The sequence below is a fragment of the Lissotriton helveticus genome, chromosome 6, assembly GCF_964261635.1.
Source record: "Lissotriton helveticus chromosome 6, aLisHel1.1, whole genome shotgun sequence".
NCBI lineage: Eukaryota > Metazoa > Chordata > Amphibia > Caudata > Salamandridae > Lissotriton > Lissotriton helveticus.
The window spans coordinates 1,557,493,071-1,557,514,000 of record NC_136067.1 but is presented as its reverse complement, the minus strand read 5'-3'; the positions used below and the strand labels follow the sequence as shown (position 1 = coordinate 1,557,514,000).

Below are 20,930 nucleotides of genomic sequence, written 5' to 3'. Positions count from 1 at the left end.
ACATAGACATATTGTACAAATTAGTTAAATAAAGTATATACTACAAGTATTATATGGTTTTGGGAAGGTGGAAGACCTTTTACGCATAGCAGTGCTTGCTAGTCTGTTTAATAGATAGCACTGCATAATATTGGGAGTTATTGGACTGCATAATTGTTATATCTTATGTTCATTTATTATTCTGTTATATTTTCATTTAATGTACCTTTAACAAGGTTATGTTATTATTGCATCTTTCAATTAGATGTTGCTTAGCAGTTTAGAATGTTGGGCTCTGGCTGGTCAGTCTAAGCTGGAGCTGATAGAAGAAACACTCTGTTTGGATCTGAGTGCTGCACTTGTACAAGAATAAATCTTATTCTTATTTATTATACTTCTCATCTCTTCATTGGATGTAACAAATTTGGCGACGAGGTGGTATAGTCAGCACTCCCTGAACCCATCGCTTTTGGCCTCTGAAGAAGATCCTATCAGAACTACAGTGCTTCTTGATAACTGATTGATGACCTGCTGACCTTCAAGAAGATTATCATCTACCCTTGAGATAAGTCTTCACTTCTATCCAGTTTGATTTTGATGAATTCCTTTTACAAGCTTTTAAAAGTCTAATTGCGCTTTTGAGTTTAACTCTACTGGGAGTTTTATTTTCATTAACCTTATCCATGCAGGCTCGTAGCATTTTGAATTCTTAACTTCATCCAACTAGAGCTCTTCTATACTTAATATTCCCTTTTTGTATGCTCTATTGTTTTGAATTCATACTTTACCTACTGGGAGCTTCGCTGCATACGCTGCTACCAATACAGTACAGGAACATCTTTCAAAATTAGACCAAGTTTTAGGTATACTAAACATGTATGGCATTACGGTCAAGAAACAAAAATTTAAATTTTTACTAGATCAGGTTGAATATCTGGGTCATGTCATCTCTCAAAGTGGCATTAGTCCTAAACAGGACTTGTTGAAGGCTATCTGTGAATGTGCTCGACCTGCTAACAAAGATCAGTTGAGGTCATTCTTAGGGTTGAATGAGTTCTACTCAATGTTTGTTCAAAATTTTGCCCTGATTACCGAACCTCTAAGATTTTTAACTAGGAACAAGGTTAAGTTCATGTGGGGTAGTGCACAAACTTTAGCATTTGACAAACTCAAGAATTTGATAATCACTGCTCCTGCTCTTAAACCTTTTAATGAGAAAAACACTTCATATATTACGGTAAATGCCATTAATATTGGGTTAGGTGCTGTACTTAGTCAAATGGTTGATGGAAATGAGAATATCATTGCATTTGCGTCACGTCAACTCTCTTCTTCGGAAAAGAACTAGAGCACTATAGAGAAAGAGGCCCTACCTTGTGTGTGGGGTGTTAAACATTTTTCCACTTATGTTTGGGGCAGAGAATTTATCCTGATTTCTGATCACAAGCCACTAATTTTTATCTGGAATGATAAGGGGTTAAGAAATGCTAGTCCTAGGTTGGTTCGTTTGTTTTCGAAACTTTATGATTTTAATTTTGTTATGAAACACATCCCAGGTGGAAAAAACTTTAAAGCAGATTTTTTATCGAGGTGTCCCTTACAAGATTCTGAGTATGATACTGTGATTGATGACAAAGAAGTTGTGATCAGTCTGGTTGAAGGTTTGAGATTAATGGAGAGCGTTGTTTCTCAATCTGATTGGGTAAAAGCCTTGACAGAAAATTATTCTCAAGAAATTCTTAGACGATATATATCTGTGGGATGGCCAAGAGAAAATCAACTTGACAAAAATGTACTTCCTTTTTCCAAAGTTAAGGAGGATTTAAGTCTCGAAAACAATTTTGTTTTGAGAGGTTCCCTACTCATTCCTCCAACTTCAATCAGAGATTAAATTATTGCCCTGGCTCACAAAGGTCATGGGGGTATCACCAGTACAAAAAAAAGATTGAGGTTACATTACTGGTGGCCTGGAATGGATATCAGTGTGGAGACCTTATTGAACAATTGTGCTGAGTGTACTCATGCTGAAAAGTCTTTACACACATCTAATTCTCCTTTATCTCCGGTCAACTTTCCAAAAAATCCTTGGGAGAAGCTAGGAATTGATTTTTTAGGTCCTGTGGGAGGTTTAAATCAAGGTTTCAGATTTATTTTGACAATTGTAGATTACCACTCAAAATGGGTGTCTTTCAAATTTATGAATGATCCCACTACTGAATGTGTTATTAAATTTTTTTTAAAACTGTTCAGATCTGAAGGGGTTCCTGCATATCTTGTTTCGGATAACGGTGTGCAATTTGTTTCACACGATATGAGAGATTTTTTGAGTATTCTTGGAATAAAACATTTAACTACAGCACTTTACAGCCCACAGGGAAATGGTTTAGTAGAAAGAGTGAACCGTGTTGTAAAAGATTCTGTTCAATTAGCCATTTCTTCAGGTCTGATAGTACAAGAAGTAGTAAGTGACAGAATTTGGTCGTATAATAACACTCCCCATTCCACAACTGGAGTCACTCCGTTTGCTATGTTGCGAGGGAGAGAGTCATTTAATGAACTTTCTCCAGAATGGGTTGTGAGTAAAACTCACTGTGGGAAAAATGCACCCAATTTGGATATAGTCAAAATGAAAGTGAAAAGTTCTCAAACTAAGTCAAAATCTAGATATGATGAGAACAAACATGTAACAAATGAGGAATTTAAAGTGGGAGAAAGAGTCAGAATTAAAAGACCTTTTAAAGTCAAGGGGTCTAGATTTTATTCGGAAACAACTATTGTTAAAGTAGGTAAACATTCGGTTATGGTAGTACGTGGAAAATGGTGGAGTAACAGAAATATTGCCAGAGTTGGAAATTCAGTAAAATCAGATTTTATGGTACAATCTAATGATTCCTTCTATAGTCCTTTCAGTCACGCAGTTTGTTCGTCATCAAGAGCCAGTGACTTATCTGTTCTAAGAGCTGTTTCACAAGACAGTGGTCTGAATGATTCACAAAATTCGGAGTTAATTGCTGATGCACATGTTGAGAATGATTCTATTGTTTCTCCAGATATGTCTAGTTCTTCTATTAGAACTAGCTTCAGGTTAAAGTCTACACCTAAGTATTTGGAAGATTATGTAACTTGAATTTGTTTTAGATATTGTAAGGATAGAGGAGGTGTGTTATATCTTATGTTCACTTATTATTCTGTCATATTTTCATTTAATGTACCTTTAACAATGTTATGTTATTATTGCATCTTTCAATTAGATGTTGCTTAGCAATTTAGAATGTTGGGCTCTGGCTGGTCAGTCTAAGCTGGAGCTGATAGAAGAAACACTCTGTTTGGATCTGAGTGCTGCACTTGTACAAGAATAAATCTTATTCTTATTTATTATACTTCTCATCTCTTCATTGGATGTAACAATAATATTAGGAGTTATTGCAAGAAAATTAAATAAAAACATCAGATGGGGTGAGGCTAAAGGAAGGGGGGCAGCAAGAGAAAAGGCAGCAAGAAGACACAGTTAACTGAGCATGAGAGGAGTGTGCGGGCCAATCAAGGGCCAAATGCACCCTTCAAGCTGCCCAGTCAGAAAGGGGCACATGGAGGTTAAAAGAACGATGGGAAGCAGAATCAACTATCCTCAATACCACCCGGAACGGAATCCATCGTCACTGCCACCCAGCCACCAACAAACTGAAGAAGTAGAGAAAGTGGTGAGTCGGTACCTCGAGAGGTTGAAAATCAAGACAAAGTATGGCGGATCAGCACCAAGAAGACAAGAGGGACCGACTGCAGTCGAAGCAGGTAACGCGACCAACTGGCTGAAGAAGCAAGCAGTGGTCGGAGATCCTGTGCTGTCGAAGGTTTGCAGGCAACGTCTCGTGCAGTTCCCAGCTTCAGCCTGAGGCTCAAGAGCTCACTGAGGAAATTCTTGAACAAGGAGGACTTCCCTCTCAGCTGCACTGCTCGATGAGATCTGAGGGGAAGCGACACGACCTTCCTGTGGCAGGTGCATCCACCCAGAACAACAAAGACAGCCTGGCAATCCTAAAGGAGTTGCAAGGTTAGCGGGCAGGGACCAGCTGCCACCCCTCAACTCCTATAGCAAGACAACAGAACCACCCGAAACTGCCACAAGCTCACACCAGGCCCCTCCATCCTGGGAAGAGCACCATCTTGGGCTGGTTCTCAGAAGGGGCTCAGCGCGATAAGCAGTAACACACAGGAGCGGTTGCTGGCTGAGAGAGAAGGGATAAAAGAGGATAGTGCATCAGACTGAGACCTGGATGGACTTATCCCACTTAAAGCCCTGCATAATTCTCTTTTGCTACGTCACAAAGGAATTCCAGGCTTCTCCGGCTGGGGTGTATGAGAGCCTGTCAGAACAGAATTTGAATGCAGAGAGCACAGGCTCTGAAGGGAAGGGAAGGCGCATAGAGTGGTGGGGAGGGTGCCATGAGGTCAGGTATTTTTTTTCTTTTAATTTGGGGCAGGGAGGAGATGCCAAGGTATGCGTGGCTCCATCATCAATCCTTTGCCCCTGCATAGTAGTCGAAATGTGGGGTAGATGATTTGGGGGTCATACATAACCCTTTAAGAAAAACGTCATTAGCGTTGAATGTATCATAGTCCTCTTTTAATTATTATTTTTAGACATTCTGCACAGCAGCCAAGGTGCTGTACAGCATGCATACAAATCACTGCCAAAGTCGGCAAAGCCCATACTGTACAGCATGAAAAACAAGTAATGGCGGAGCTAACAATCTCAAAGGCGAGCCCTATTGGCTTTACCAATGATTGTTAGGTCTCAGCATTCCACCCCTCCGTGAAAAAGAAAAACATTATGACAAAAAATAATGTCACATAAAGAAAGCAATTGCGCCCATGTCTTAGTGAAAATACATTTAGAAGCAGGTAACATCTGTTGTTGCAACAAGGGCAACAAGGGAGAAGAATAAAAGTAGTACCTCAATCACAGTGCGTTCACTGGAAGGACACCAATCAATCGGAAGCAATCAGTACTTGGCCCATGCTTCAGTCGAAATAAGAGGAAGTGAAGCCAGTACACGCAGGTCAATTAGAAGGCAGCAACTAAGAGTGACAATGAAGCCAACAAATGCTCAGCAATAGGCGGGCTGCAAGCCACTTGCAGTATACAACATCTCTTGCAAGAGAGAGTGCATGCAGAGCAGGCGAGACCGAAAAATACATTCTGTTGAGGAGGGGTATGCACTGTGAGCCTACCATACACGGCTAAGCAATGGGCAGCACATTATACAACCCTGAGCTCATCAAAGAACAACAAAACAGGACAGGCAAATACAAATGTTAAGAGAATCTGAAACACTTATTTGGGCTTTTTAAACATTAATTTCAAAACAGCAGTACTCAATAGGAAATTTCTTAAAACAAGCACAAATTGTACCTGCGGATTTCAAGGGAAACAGCAAGGATTTGTTTATGGGTAATTAGTGCTATACTATAAATGCACACTGGCTGTCCTAGTCCGTTGTTTGTGTTATGAGACCCTCCTCTTGCCCAGCAGCTGGAATAGCAACATTGGGTAATGTATGTAAGTTGGGGTCGTCAGGATTCTGAGCCTGGAAATGGCCAAGCACCAATACTGCTACTTGCCCCTAATTACTATTAAACTTAGATAGAAACCCTCTAAAGACAAAGAACATATTTTTAATTTGAGCCAGGGCAGTGCATGCGCTGCTCTGTGGCATGCTGTATTGGAGTATAGAATAGAAGCCCCGCCCACTCTCCGCCCATTTTTTGTCATTGGTCATTATCCTTTGTAAATGCTGGCCTCTGATTCGTTAATAGGCTTGTTAGTCCATCTTTAGTACCGCCTTGTCTTCATTTGTAACCTTCCATGAGGACTGGCACCTTTTTTTCGGTTTTTACACGGTACGGCTCTTTTTGTCTGTAAGCACTATTTTCTTTAATGAGTTTCTCCTACTGCAGGCACGACATGCTTTTCTGCAGCATTCAGCGTGCCATGCATGCTTTCACTTTCCGAGTAGCTAGGACAATGGCAGTCGCTTCTTTAAAATGAAATCGGTGTTGCATTTACAAGAGTTTGAGCTATTGGCTTTGTAAATGATAATGCCTTTTATTTATGTGTTAATTAGCAAGACAGATAAATAAAAGGCATTGTCATTTAAAATGGCAATAACAAAGTATTGCAAATGCAAGACCTATTGCAATGCAAATGCTTGTTCATAACTGGCACAGGAACCATTCTTTGAACCCAATAAAGTATATTCAGCCCTTTTCGGACATGATGGTATTAATTCTGCTAATTGTACGTACTGAACCTTCCCACTCTTCTCTGTCCAACTTTTACAGCCCCAGCAAAACGCTCCCGCCACGCGCAGGTATCTAATCAGCCTAATTTGAGGTGTATAACTTACAACTCAATCAGGAGTGCCTGAAGGCCTTCTTGTTCTGTACCATCTAGGATCTCTGCCAGTGCCAGTGGGCAGCTGTAAAAGTGAATGATGCACTGAGCAATTATCAATAGTATGGCTGTTTTTATTTCTATAGAGTAAAGTGGCTAGCCCAAGGACATTTACTCAAAAGAAAAAAGCAGCACATTATCTACTGCCAACTGCAGTGCACTGAACAAATGAACTATGCCAAACAGTATCTGGAAGATCAACATGCTATATGGATAACGCGCATAATACCTACCTGACAACATGGAGAGGCTGCCAAGATATCATAGGTATACATTGTGCCCAACTGGTGCCAGCTGCCATCCCATCGGGATTTACATTTGATACAGATGATTTTGTGAACGCCTTCTAAACAGTCTACACAAACCGCATACAGGTGCATAAGCCTTCCTGCAGGAAAAAAGCAAAAGGTAATGTATTCAGGCAAAAATGAATTAATCCGTAACCGGCACAGTTGCTTTAATTTATAGACATCATTTGTATTTCAGAATGCATACCTTACTTTGCGGATCCTCTGAACCAATTTTGGGAAACCTTGCTACCCTGCATGCACAGTACAACAGCATCTTAAAAGGGGTGTCAGAAAGCAAACTCACCCATCCCATTAATACCCAGCTACGTGAAGAAGTGAGACATATTGTACAAAATATCTGCTTTTAATTCACATTCGACCACAACAATTGCACTCATGGTTCAGATGTGCTCTGTGTTTTGCAGAAAGGTGACCATCAAGTTTAGGTACACATTTGCCTTTTGTGGGTTAAGCAGGGACTAGTCCTCCGCTAAGGCTGAGGAGCGTCGCCCCACTAGTTTAAATGCGGCTAGTGAAAACTAAAATTGTAATAAACATTATTACCATTTTATTTTTCATTGGCTCCACAATCCCCATCCCCAGCCGAATCTCAGGACAGGGGCTGGGCCGCTGCTGACTGGAGGCAGCAGAGGGGAGTGCTGGGCTGGGTACTTTAAAATGCACATGTCAGTCAGTCAAAATACACTTTATTCGATTTTTGTTAAAATCATAAAAGGACAAGATACAGTACAGTACAATGTTTTAAAACATCAATACATTTGATTACTAAATTTATGACATGAGTTATTATTTCATTATTCCACTTAATTGCAATGATTAAAATTTTAGATAAAACCAAATTTAAAAGTGGGTTAAAATAAAGCTTTCCTAGATATTCTTTTCTTCCTTAATCTGAAGGCGGCTGTTAAATAACATACAACGCTAAAGATGGTATGGGTTTCTGCTAGTGATTGGAGGAAAATTAAGGCTGGCCTTACTTGGATGAAACCAAATGCACATGTCTCTTTGGCCACTGTCTTGCGATGGCCAGCCAGACATGCACACTTTAAGCCTCTCAACCCAGCTGTTTTGGACAGCAGGGTTGAGACCGAATAAAGACCTGTAACCCCTTTTGGAACGCTGAGAGAGCCTGTGCCATCCAATCCTGGTGCTATCCTCCTACATCAAGAGAGCAACATTAGGATTGGTTAGGGGCTGGGGCTCACTTGAGGCAGGACGGAAGTAAGTGACTTTAATTTACTTTTTTTTTTGTTGATTTATTTTGTGTCTGTATGTATCCCTAAATCACCGACAAGCATTACATTACCATTTTAAAGTTAACCATTTTAACTTCAAAATGATAATGTAATGCATGTCGGCATGATGTTAATCTAGTTTACTTTTTGGCCCGCCTCACCACTCTCCATCGCAGGCAGCCGCTACTGGAGGTTAAGGTATGTGGTAAACATCCACCGGTCTGTAAACATCTATAGTTTGTGAGAGGCAACAGCTACAGGAACACCAGGAACAATGAGGGAGTACAAGCTGAACTTTATAAGTGATCAGTTTGATATTGAATAACTTAAATATTAACTTACGTATGATAAAACAACAATACTATTAGTACTACTGATAACGCTTGCTTGTAAACAGCACTTCTGCAAATTTTAAGCACTGTACATGACAGATGTAACTATTACCCAATTTAATCGTACTAAATTTACTGAACTTGGCACATTTGAAAGCTGATTTTGACTTCATGGGATTCAAACATGTGATGTGCATATCACAGCAGATGTCAAGTCTTAACTCAGTGAGCCATCCCGCCATCTATGTACACGACATTCACATGTCACTGAATAAATAATGTATTCTTCCTAGATTGCACCTCAAAATAGATGCTTGTAACTATTAGCTAGCAAGCCTAAACCTGTATTTCCGCCAAAAAATGTGAGTGAAGAATCACCACAGATCGGTTGATGACATGATATTTGCAAATTAAAGAATGAGCTATTCCAGTTTTAAAAAGTAATTTGAAGAGCCACTGGAATGTGCCTGCTAACATGGAACTACTGCCCCGTCGGTCTCTCCCCCTCCTCCCTCCCTCTCTGTTCAGGAAAAAGTTCATATATTTGTTTCACTGTATATTTTTAAATAAACATATTAAAGTATGCTAAATGCACACATGGTACACAGACAATGCAGGTTCCATACTGACGGTCAGGGATGCTCCTACCAATTGTAGGAAATTGTCCCAAAAGAGGATAAAGCCTTACGGCTAGAGCGGTCGACCTCGAAGCTGGGAAACTGGGTTAGAGTCTCGGCAACGACGCTCAACATCCTTTGTTTATGGGCAAATCACTTAATCTCCCGTGCCTAAAAAAATGAATGTGTCTCATGTAACGCAACTGGTGCTCATGTAAAGCACTGTGATGCCCAATGATCGGGGTCTAGTTTGTGCTATATAAAACAAAAAAATAAATACAAAAATAAAAAATTGTCAGTACTCTGTAGTTGACAAAACATAATAGACTAGTCGAACCTAGGTTACACAAATCCTCCATGGGGATGTTTGTGTAATTCTCTCCCCCGGTCTCATGGCTGTCACTCTCGTTAGTGCACAGACACTGTACACAATGCCTATCACAGAGCACAACACACAGACGTCATGCTCCTGGTTTCTAATGCCCGACAGGGCGAGACTTATGTAGTGCTATTACAACTATGCACATCGGTAATTCTTCTAAGTATTTTAATTCACGAAATAAGCAGTGAAATTGGGTTCCACTTAAGAAGGACCAAAACAAATCAAAATTGGAAGTATATCTATCAAGCATGTTCACACTTTAGCTCCAGTTTACATTGCCAGTGCAGTGAGCATGCCTTACCTGCTCTGACAGATGCCTAGAGGAAGGAGACCTACAATCAAAGGAAATATGCTCAAGGATGGAGTCGCATTATCGGGGTAGCATTACCTTCCTGCACAGACAAAAGGCTTGTGTCACGGAGCTACTGCTGCTTTCCAGGCAGGTTCTTCAATGAGAACACCGCACGCTGCAACTCCAGAATCTAATGCTAGGATACTGTGAAAGAAAGTCGCAACATGAAGACACTAGAGAAGACAGGCTGCGAAGTGGATCATTCGAAATACTTAGTTATAGCTTCTACGAGGTAGAACATCATTATTTCAAGATGGCCAACAGAATTTGCACGCTGGTGTGAGGTGGCCATCTTGGAATGTGTAGGAATGCTGCTTCACCCATTAAATAATGCACGGAGCCAGGAGTGTGGTATAACTGGTTTTATTCCTCAGAGCGCCGGGGCTGCGCATCTCTCTCTGCCAGGCTCAGGGCCACACAAAATGGCCGCCTTCCGGTTCCTGTCTACACCTTCCGGTTTCGGCCCTCGCAGGAGAAAGGCTAGACCGTCACCACATATCTCCCCCCTTTAAACATTGTATCAACAACAATAACTGGTGCAAATAGTCTTACTGTTTGCCCATGGCAAAGTCCTCAAACTTCTTAGGAACTCTCACGATTCTTCCTGCTCTCGTTCTCACCTCTCCTGCTTCCTTTTTGCCTCCCTGGGTCATCGGGAATGCGTACAGCCCTCGTCTCTCACTCTTGCTACCTCCAGCTTTCTCCAGTCTCTCTTTGTTCTGTTCTTCCTCATTTCCCTTCCCACTAGAACCACCTCCAGTTTCTCTCTCTTCACCATTACCACAGTTTCCGTCCTCTGTTCCCTCTACTAGCTCTTCCTTTCTTTCAACTTGCTCTTGTCTTCTTCCTCGACTTTCATTGCTCGGCACTTCCTCTTCCATTTCCATGTTACCATCAGTTTCCGTCCCCCATCTCAGGATTTTGTTGCATTTCGCCATCCTGTCTTGCGACCATACCTTGCCATTGCTCAGCAACGCCGACCTTGCATACGGTTCCAGGACCTGAAGGGGTGGTGTGAACTTACTTTCTCCCTTCCTTTTCAGTGTTGCTCCTTTCACTCTCACCCAGTCTCCTTTTTCCAGTGTCACTCCTCGCACATTACGTCGCTTGTTGTAATGCTCTGTATAAGTCTCTTGTGCTCTCTCCAGATTCCTTTTCACTATCGCAGGTGACCATTTGCTTTGCACCACCATCTGTCTCCACGTGATGTAGTCCTTTGTGAACGGCTCTCTTCCCCTCAATATTTTGAAGGCACTGTAACCTGTACTTCCAGGCGTGATGCGGTAGGCCAATAGCATTTTGGGTAGCTCCTTTTCCCAATCCTGCCCATCGCTTATGGCTGCTTGGACGGTCCCCATTATAACTCTGTTGAACCGTTCGGCCAGTCCATTCCCTGCTGGATGATATATGGGAGTGTGCTTAACTTCTATTCCATTTCTGGACATGAACGCTTCCCACTTGGCGGAGACAAACTGCGGCCCGTTGTCACAAGTTATTATCTTGGGGATTCCTTCCTTTATCAATATCGCATTCAGGAATGCCAGTACAGCTTCAGTGTCCACCGTTTCCTTCACCTCCACCTCAGGCCACTTAGAGTACCTGTCAACCAATACTATGGCATATTTCTGTATCCCCTCAATGTTCAAGATGGGCCCTATAATGTCTATGGATACCATCTCCCATGGGCCGCTGGGCACAGGAAATTTGCCCAACTGTGGTCTCATCAGGGTTTGGGATTTGCCTGCCTTGGAGCACAAATCGCAATTTCTCACATACCTTTCCACTTGGGCGTTGATCGCTGGCCACCAGTACGCCTGTCTTACCAAGGCCTTGGTTTTCGTGATCCCTTGGTGTCCTTCATGTAAAATCGCCAACAGGTGTTCTACCAGTCCGTGGGGAGGAATGACCTTGTCACCCCTCAGCAGGAAAGTGGGTTTCTCTCCAAGGGACAGTTCTTCTCTCACTTCCCAGTATTTCTTCATCTTTTCGTCCAGGTGCCTTTTCTCCGGCCATCCATGCGTAACATACCCCTTGATCGCTTCCAGGTCCTCATCTTGTCTGTACGCCTCCGCCCACTCCTGTTCACTGATTACTTGTTCCATGTCCTGCGTGGTCGCCACCATGTAGCCTTCCCATCCTGGGGTTTCCTGTTCGTCTGCTCTCTCCTTGGCAGCTGCCCTGCTCAAGAAATCCGCAACCTTCTTCCTAGGCCCCGGTATATATACCACCACGTATACGTAGTCTAGGAGTCTTAGTGTCATTTTTGCTATCCTCGGGGTGGCATGTGCATGTCCATTTGAGGTCAGCACCTTTATTAACGGTTTGTGGTCCGTGCGGACTAAAAACTTGGCCCCCCACAGGAATTGTCGGAAGCGTTCCATCGCCCACACCACTGCTAGCATTTCTTTTTCGATGACACTGAATTTCTCTTCATTTGGTGCCAGAGATCTGGATGCAAGGCAGACCGTTGATACCTCTCCATTGTCTGACCTTTGCATCAATACCGCTCCCAGGCCTCGGTCGCTGGCGAGTATGGATTCTGCCGCTTGGTCAAAGCCCTTGAGTGGTATGGCCTGGCTCATTTCCCTCTTCAAGGCCTCAAATTCTTCCTGTTCTTCCTTGTCCCACTTGAACCCGTTTCTCTCCTTCAGCATTTGACGTAGGTAGTGTGTCTTGGTGGCAAAGTTGGGGATGAATTTGCTATAGAATTCCGCCATGCCGAGGAACGATCTGACGTCTTCTTTCGTCACGGGTGCTGGTGCGTTCTTTATCGCCTCCATGTTAGCTCTCTTCGGTTCAATCCCCTTCTCGCTTATTTCGTGCCCCAGGTACGTCACCGACGGCACCCCGAATTTGCACTTCGCCCATTCCGCGGTGAGTCCATTGTTTTGTAGTATCTTTAGCACGGTGTGCAGCTTTTCATTGTGCTCTGGTTTGGATTTTCCCATTATGAGGATATCATCTTGGAAGAATTGAACTCCTTCCACCATTTGGAAGAGCTTGTGCATAAGTTTTTGAAATACTGCCGCGGCGGATGCCAACCCGAACGGCATTCTCACGAATTTATAACACCCAAAAGGTGTTATGAAGGATGTGAGGTGGCTGCATGCAGGATGGAGTGTCACCTGATGGTATGCCGAGGACAAGTCCACCGTCGAGAACCACTTTATTCCTTTAGTCATTGAGAGCATCTCGTTTATGCGTGGAAGCCGAAATTTGTCGATCAGACTGTTCTTATTGAGTTCCCTGAGGTCCACGCACAACCTCACCTTCCCATTGGGTTTTTGTGCTACCACTAAGGGCGACAACCATTCCGCACTTTCGATGGCCTTTATCATGTCTCCTTTCTCCAACCTGTCGAGTTCCTCTTGCACCTCCTCTCTACAGCGGAATGGTATGTTCCGGACCTTGTGGACCACGGGTTTTGCTCCTTCCTTCAATCGCATCATGTGCTTGAACTTTGTTAATTCTCCTATCTGTCCGCTAAACACCTCAGGATATTCTCTTTGCCATGCTTCATCCTCTTGTCCTCTTTCCGTATCCATCAGCAGCACTTTCTCTACTCCTCCTGGATTCAGCTGGATCCCCAGCGCACCTTGGACTTTCCATCCCAGCACCGACGGTCCCTTTTCTGCCACATACAGCTTGCAGGTGGCTCGGCGTCCCTTAAATTCGAACTGCAGAGGGCAATACCCCAACATGGGTATCCTCTGTTCTGTGTAGGTGACTGGTCTCACATCCATTGGACGTAATTCTGCCTTTAGTTGTTCCAAGAACTTCTCTTCCCACACTTGGCTCTGTACTATCGTGATGGGAGCTCCTGAGTCGGCTACGATGTCGATCTTCTCCCCTCCTATGCTCATGTTGAGTCTCGGTTTGTCGGACTCTTTGCATTCCACATCCAGGACCTGGGCGTCGATGCATAGGACTTCGTCAAGGTACTCCTCCTCAGCTTGCGCCTCTTCCTCATCTGGGCCGCCCTGGTCAATGTACCTGATAGCTGCACCTTTGGGTTTCCGCTTGCACACTTTCTCGTAATGTCCAAATACGCCGCAGAAAACGCACTTCGCCCTGAACGCCGGACATACTTTGTCGTTTCCTAAGTGGGAGGCACTACCGCATCTGTAGCAACTCGTTCTTCTGTCCCCACCAGTCTTCGGAGTCGCACCTACGTTCTGTTGGCCTTACCTTGTGTACTGGTACTTAGGTGGTCCTTGTTGTTTGGTTTTGTCTCCTTTGTTGTGCACCATCACCCTGCATACCGTTTGCGTGCTCCCCGTGTCTCTTCTAGCTGCTTGCGCACATCTTTTGATAACTCCGCCTTCTTGACCAAGGCCCAAACCTCCTTGAGGGGGGCATCGCCATTCACCCATAGCTTTTCTTGTATTTGCGAGTTTGACGTATGCATGATGATTTGATCTCTTACCAGTTCGTCGTTTAGGTCGCCAAATTTGCATGTGAGCGCCAGCTTTTGTACCACCACAACGTATTCATCTATGGTCTCTCCACTCTCCTGTTTTCTCTGGAAAAAGTTGCACCTATCTATTGCCACACACACAACAGGCCTATAGTGCGCATCTAGGTGCTCTATCGCATGACGGAATACATCCGTGTCCGTCGCGTCTCTTTTAACTTTCACCATCGTGTCAAACACCCTTAAGCCTTCTGGTCCAAGATTGTGTAGCAGTATTTTCCTCCTTCTCGGGCTGGAATACTCTGCATCGCCTTCTTCCTCCAGGGCCTCCAGGTAATTCAGGAAATAACGTTTCCACTCTTCCCAAGGCATTGTGGGTTCTCATCTCTTTGGGAGGAAAGGCACCATGTTGGTGAGGGAAGTGGACGGCGTCGCCATCTTCTCGTTGCCCCTCGGGACTGCCTGGGCGGGAACGGTACGGTTGGGCGGGCTGTCAGGCGCTTGCCTGGCGTCCGCGTCCTCCCCTTGGTCCTGTCTGCTATCCACGCCTCCCGCTGCCCCTCTGGGTTCCAGGTTTACTCGTTGTCCAGCCCTTTCTTCCTTGCCAGGGTCCTCACCCCGTATGAGCCGATCCGCCAGTGTTATGTGGCAGGGGTTCAGGGGCAGGTGCTATATTGCGCTTTCTCCTCTTTCCCGCCTTGAGTTCTGGGACAGTTCTCGTTTTCTATGGCCCAGCGCGCCCTTTCCTTGCGTCGTGTGCGCTCATTTCTGGGTCTGCCCTCTCACCGGGAGTAGCTACCCATTTTTCGTCTCGCGTCCTCTTCCTGCGCCTACCCGGTTGGTGCGAAGCTTCGCCGACACTGCTTCGCGCCAGCCTCATACGCCGACTTCTGCCCTCTGCCGCGCTCCGAGGTTACTCCCTGTGCTCCGGTGGGGGCGTGTTCCCTTTTTTTTTTTCTTTATCTGCTCGTATCCCGCCTCGTCCCCATTGTAGGAATGCTGCTTCACCCATTAAATAATGCACGGAGCCAGGAGTGTGGTGTAACTGGTTTTATTCCTCAGAGCGTCGGGGCTGCGCATCTCTCTGTGCCGGGCTCGGCGCCACACAAAATGGCCGCCTTCCGGTTCCTGTGTACCCATTCCGGTTCCGGCCCTCGCAGGAGAAAGGCTAGACCGTCACCACAGAATGTTTTTTCTTAATCCTCCCTCAAAAAAAACATGAGCAGCAGCCATCTTTGAATGATTTTAAGCCCAAAAAATCCAAGATAGCCACAGTGCATGCATGCTCGGCGGCAATCGTTGAATTCTTTTTGCAATAGTTTAATGTTAATTTTCCATTCCAAGAGGGGTTACAGTCATTTTGGAACTGTGAATTCAAACACAAGATATGTGTGAGATGTTGCGCAAACGGGGACGAGCGACAGTAATATGCAGCTGCTGGGCCCTCAAAAAGAATTATTTTTTCAAGGTCAAATTTATGCAGCACTTCATTTAGAAGACCTACGTGATCAAAATAAGGCTAACGGGAAGGCGCAAAGAAAGTGTAAAAAAAACCACACCATACCAAAATGAAGCCTATGATTAGTTAAAGTGCAGAAAGAGAAAAGAATACTAAAAAAGGTTGGCTAAAACTGAAAAGATCTGCCTTCAGGAGTATTTATTTAAGAATAGGCAGAGGCCTAAAACATCTTGCTAACTTAAATATTATCTCTTGAAAGATTTGTAAAAGTGATGGGAAAAACTTTAAAAACAACTACTCCCTGTCTCAGAGGAAATATTGCTTTAATCAGCACCAGGAAAAGTGTGAGAAGTATTAGGACTAGAGTGATGCCACAGGTGCTATTGTATTAGCACAGTGGTTCAGAGTAGAGTCCAATTGCAAGGGGTACAAGAAAGAGGTCAATTAAGGAGCTGAATTGTTTTGAACTACAAAAAGGCTGGGTTGGGTTGTAGGTAATGGACCTAGAAACACCCAAGCAGAAGCAACTCCTGAAAGTTTAAGATAAGGCAGAGGTTATAATTTAGAGTTACACTCTATGCAACGGCAACAAGAAAACAAGCACTGGCAAAGCCAATGGGTTTAGTCTTAGCAAGCATATGCAATTGTTTTTTTAAAATATTTTATTCCAATCATATGTCACATAAATAAAAGAAAATGTGCTACCATCTAAACATGGCAGCCATGTGTATTGAAAAAAAATATATATTTACTTTAACAAAGAACCATTGCATATCATTTTAACACTGCACGGGTACTTCATAGCAGGCAGGCATGTTACAGAAAAGTACGATTGTTGTTGATGATCTACATTCCAAAATCGATGGGGCTTGAGCCCCAGGTGGAACAACCAATCAAAGTGATGTTCAACTACAGAAGTCTGGAGGAAAGATGCAAGCTCCTGTTGGCTCATATGGAATATAGATGGGTTCTGCAGGCTTCCACCGGAATACTAGTCTCTACCAGGTGCAACACATAAGAAAGCACAAAAAGGGGGTTATCTCTCTAACGCCAGAACCCACTGACAGAAACACCACATGTAGATCTCACTTTCTTTTGATGCGCTACAAAACCAGAGTGAGAGAAAAAATGCATAGGGAGGTAACTACATATAACCTGTACTACCGCTTTAGTACCTCGGTTCATTTGTAGTTCAGATGGTTTGACTGATGGAAAGAAGAACTAGTAACCAGGAAGAGTTCCTCCACAGAATATAGTCATTTAAAGATTTAAAGTAACATGACGACTGTCTCAGGGCACAGCAATATAGTGCTATTCTGGCTAAGGGAAAGAGGATTTTTAAGGCACTTATGCAACTGTAAGAGGGTAACAAACTCTCGATCTCGCAGACACCTGGGAATTTACTGAGATTACTGAGACTGAGCTCAGGATGGATATTTTATGAACACTGACATTTCTTTTTTTAATAGTCAGAAACCCAATAGCTATAAAAGACACATGCATCGCCAACTACTATAATAGCTCAAAGCTTGATGTGCATGATACATTGAAAGAAACGTTTTGTTAAATTGAGGTTATTCAACCCCAGGAATAAAAAGACTGACGTTCACATTACCGTCTAGACAACAAGGAGAGATGTTGCGGTCCATCTACAACTCCATGTAGTTGCAGATGGAGTTGACTGATGCATGTGGAGGTCCTACAGGAAGAACCAAACAGTTTAAGTACAAAGACCCTTGCATCATCTGGAATCAATACTAAGAACCCACCTGATAACACTGGAGGTAAGAAGGCTCCCCTGGATAATGACCAAGTCTACACAACAAATATAGTGATGTTGAATAAATAGAAGGTTGCCTACCAGGAAGCACCCACAATCATCTCGGTGAACAACTTGCATGTCCAGCTAAGGCAGACACGAAGTCTATGAGAATGTAATTGTTTTTGAGAGTGTATGGTCAGTCCTTGGGACCTGCCTGAAGGTCTTGATGGCCAAGAGCTTCGATATGTGTGAAATCCCCTCTTTCAAGATCAACTGAAGCGAGAACAAGCGAAAACTTAAGCTAAAAATGAGAAGACTGAGTAACAAATTCAGTGAGACATCCTTTCAAGAATGCAGGAGCATACTCTCTCTCCAACATAGGGGTCATGATCTCCAAAGCTTGATCCAGAGGAGTCAAATTGATTTTTTGTGCTCCGCTCCAAATGCAGCATTTAGCTAACCCGGGGAAGATCTGTAAGTTGTCTTTGACTCGCCCAAAGGAAAGCATTGAGTGGTTCTCTTACATTCAACGTTACTTCAATTATGTTATGTTATGTTATCAATTGTTTTGTAGCGCGCTCTATTACTCACGAGTATCCTGGCGCGGAGGGTAAAGTGGAGTGCGGTGAGCAGAAAGGGGGACCAATGAAAAAAAATATTTTAGTCGGTAACATTAAACAGATGAGTTTTTAACCCTTTCTTAAAACATGAGATGGTCTGGGCAGCCCGCAGGTGGAAAGGGAGTGCATTCCAAGCTCTGGCAGCAATCACCGAGATGGAATGGCCACCCAGCTTGGAAAGCTTAAATCTGGGCATAGCCATCATGCACTGGTTGCATTCTCAGCGATTTCTGACAATAGAAACACCCCCAGGACTGTGAGGTTTTACAAAGAGGTTCAAGGAAAATAGCTGAGATAATTGTCTGTCATAACTACTATCCTGCAATGATTTAGAATGTCATCCATCTAGGATAGCTGGTTCTTAAATCTCTCCTCCTAGTTATTGCGGTAGCAACCCACTGAGATTAGATTCACAAGTGTCTGCCTCAAGTAGAGGCAGGAATCTGTAGAAATATCTTTCAATGAAATCAGTCAAATTTAACTCCTCTAGCAGTGCAGATGCAGCCAGTGTTTAAATCGTGTTTCGTCACTGCAACACAGACATGACATTAGTAGATGAATTGTAAGACAATTCAGAAACCGATTTCTGTATTTCCACTCCAGTTCGGCACATCTCCCTGGCCACTTGGATAATGTCCTGTTCGCAAGGGCGGGCAGGTTCTCTAAGTATTCGGAAGGGACGACAAAGTATTTTCTTGATCGGGTGAACTTAAAAAAAACTTACGTTCAAGAGAGGTCGTGGTGTCCCACATGAAAGTAGTGAGTCATGTGGAAGTAATCTTCTTTCTTACTTACAGCTCTATCGCTGTCCAATTTGAGGCATCCATCTAGGGCCACGTCAACTATGGGCCTTTCAAGAAACTTAAAGGAACTCAGAATAGAGGGGTGAGTTTTCAAGAGGGAGAGGGGCCCTCTGGAACACAAGATTACATGCGGACTCAGAATGCTTTTAGGACGGTGTACAGTATGAGACGTTTTATGAATGTCTAGAATGTACAAAGCAGGAATGACTAAGCAAAAATCAAAATGTGTATTTGTTTTAGGCCCTTAGCATGTCCAGAGAAGAAGATGAAAAGATCCTTGTTGTAATTTTTTTCTTTCCACTTGGTACCTTCTTCCTCCCCCTCCCTTCCTATGTTAAGTGGATTCTGGAGGGTGCCTTAGAATGTTCAGCGATGCTTGTGAGGCACCTAGGCTGTGACAGGATTGGAGCAGAGGAGACGGTGAATAAAGCTTATCTGAACCCATCTGGAATGTGACCTGCATCTGGTTGCTGACCACTTTTGTAACACTACGGACGAGCTGGCTTGCGTAAGGGGGCAAACTCTGTCTCCTCCCCTTCTCTTTACTCCAAGGATCACACGCTGTAACATTCTGCTTTAAGGTACTGTTTTGAATATTTTTACAAGCTGCCTCATCGTTGTATCCTGCGACACATTGTCTGCCCTTCTGGTCTTTACTCCAGAACTGAGATCTACTATTATCTCACAGACATTCAGCCCCTGGAGAACTTTGTTTCTCTTGCCACAATGCGAAAGTGCTGAGGCTTCTGTCTGCTGTCTGTATCTTCGCAGCTGTGTGGGTTGGCGCACCTGCTGTGGGAAACTTATCTGTCCCTTCCATGCCTCACCTCACTGTGTCCATCATCATTCCAGTCAGCTGACAGCGTACGATTTGGGGGAGAGAGCGCCTGCCAGGGTGAGCTGCTGTGTCTTGGGCAGTTAAACACTTCAAATTCTACCAGTGGGGCATCCAATTGTACATCAGAACTGACCATAAACCCCTCATTCACATGTTTTCCACCAAAGGATCGTTTAACAGAATGCCAAGAATAGCCAGATGGATGTTGGGTCTAGAGAGTTTTTGTTACAAATTGGAATACATCCCAGGGAACCAAAACAGGGCCGCATTCGAGACATGAGTATCCGATATTAGCTATCAACCTTACGGCACTCACCGATGAAGAGTGGAACACAGCTATCGCAGAGGACGGCGCGCTGGCTAAAATCAAAGCATATGCTCTTGAAGGATGGCCTAACATGAGGAGCGAGATTGAAGAAGAGGCAAAAGCACTTTGGGAGGTGAGATGTGAAATAAATATCAGTAATAACCTAATACTCAGGAATGACAAGATCATACCTCTTGCAAAGGTAAGAGACCAAGTTATCAATCTGAACAATGAAGGTGACTTGGGTAGGAGCCTCACCAAATCACGGGTGAGGGAACGCTTCTGGATTCCGGGTATGTACAGCATGGTTGAGGCCAAGGTAAAAGACAGCTCAATATGTGCCAACAGCGACAAAACCAAGGTTGTCCACGGTACACCCATATCAGCAGTACAGGTCCCTGACAAACTTTGGGAGAAAGTAGCCTTGGACATCATTGGTCCTATCAACAAGACTGTAGTGTCCAAACGCTATGCACTTGTCATGGTGGTTTACAATGCTCACTGGGTGGTTACAAAAATGGTTCACCAAATCACCAATGAGCACATAATAAAATTTCTTAAAAATTCTTTTTACTGTGAAGGAATCCCGGCCACTATTGGACCAGATAACGGAGTGCAATGTACGTCTTCAGCCATGGTGGAGTTTCTGGCCACATGTCAATATTGGTCACTTTCAAACTGCCTTATACTGCCCCAGGGCCAATGGGTTGGTGGAGAGAATCAACCGCATGGTTAAGGAATGCATCCAGTTAGCCTGCACTAACCTCTTGGACATAGAAATTGCTGTGCAGGAAATGTTATGGGCCTACCATACCACTCCCATCTTCAAGTGGGAGCGAGTCAAGCTCCTGTAGCAGAGAGTTCACGACTCGCAGAAAATCCAAAATGCCAGTCTGGCATAAAGACTATGTCATGAACACCTGAATAGTTTTCTTCAGAAAGTCTTCCTACTCTTTGGCTATCCTCCCGTTTCTCTCTTTCTCCTTCTGGACTTTCACTCTTTCCTTTCTATGCCTCCCTTTTTCTACTCCTACCTTTGTTTCCATAAGGGAAAAGATGTGTTGT

General features: G+C 43.8%; 1 protein-coding gene across 2 annotated transcripts in view; it reads right to left on the bottom strand.

Moving 5' to 3' along the window:
* Nucleotides 1-20,930, bottom strand: part of HECA (hdc homolog, cell cycle regulator) — a 264,151-nt gene that overhangs the window by 32,363 nt on the left and 210,858 nt on the right. For both annotated transcript variants that reach the window (XM_078649371.1, XM_078649372.1), the window contains exon 3: nt 6,667-6,821. In XM_078649371.1, the coding sequence (XP_078505497.1) occupies nt 6,667-6,821 (155 nt within the window). The remainder of the gene's footprint in view (nt 1-6,666; nt 6,822-20,930) is intronic.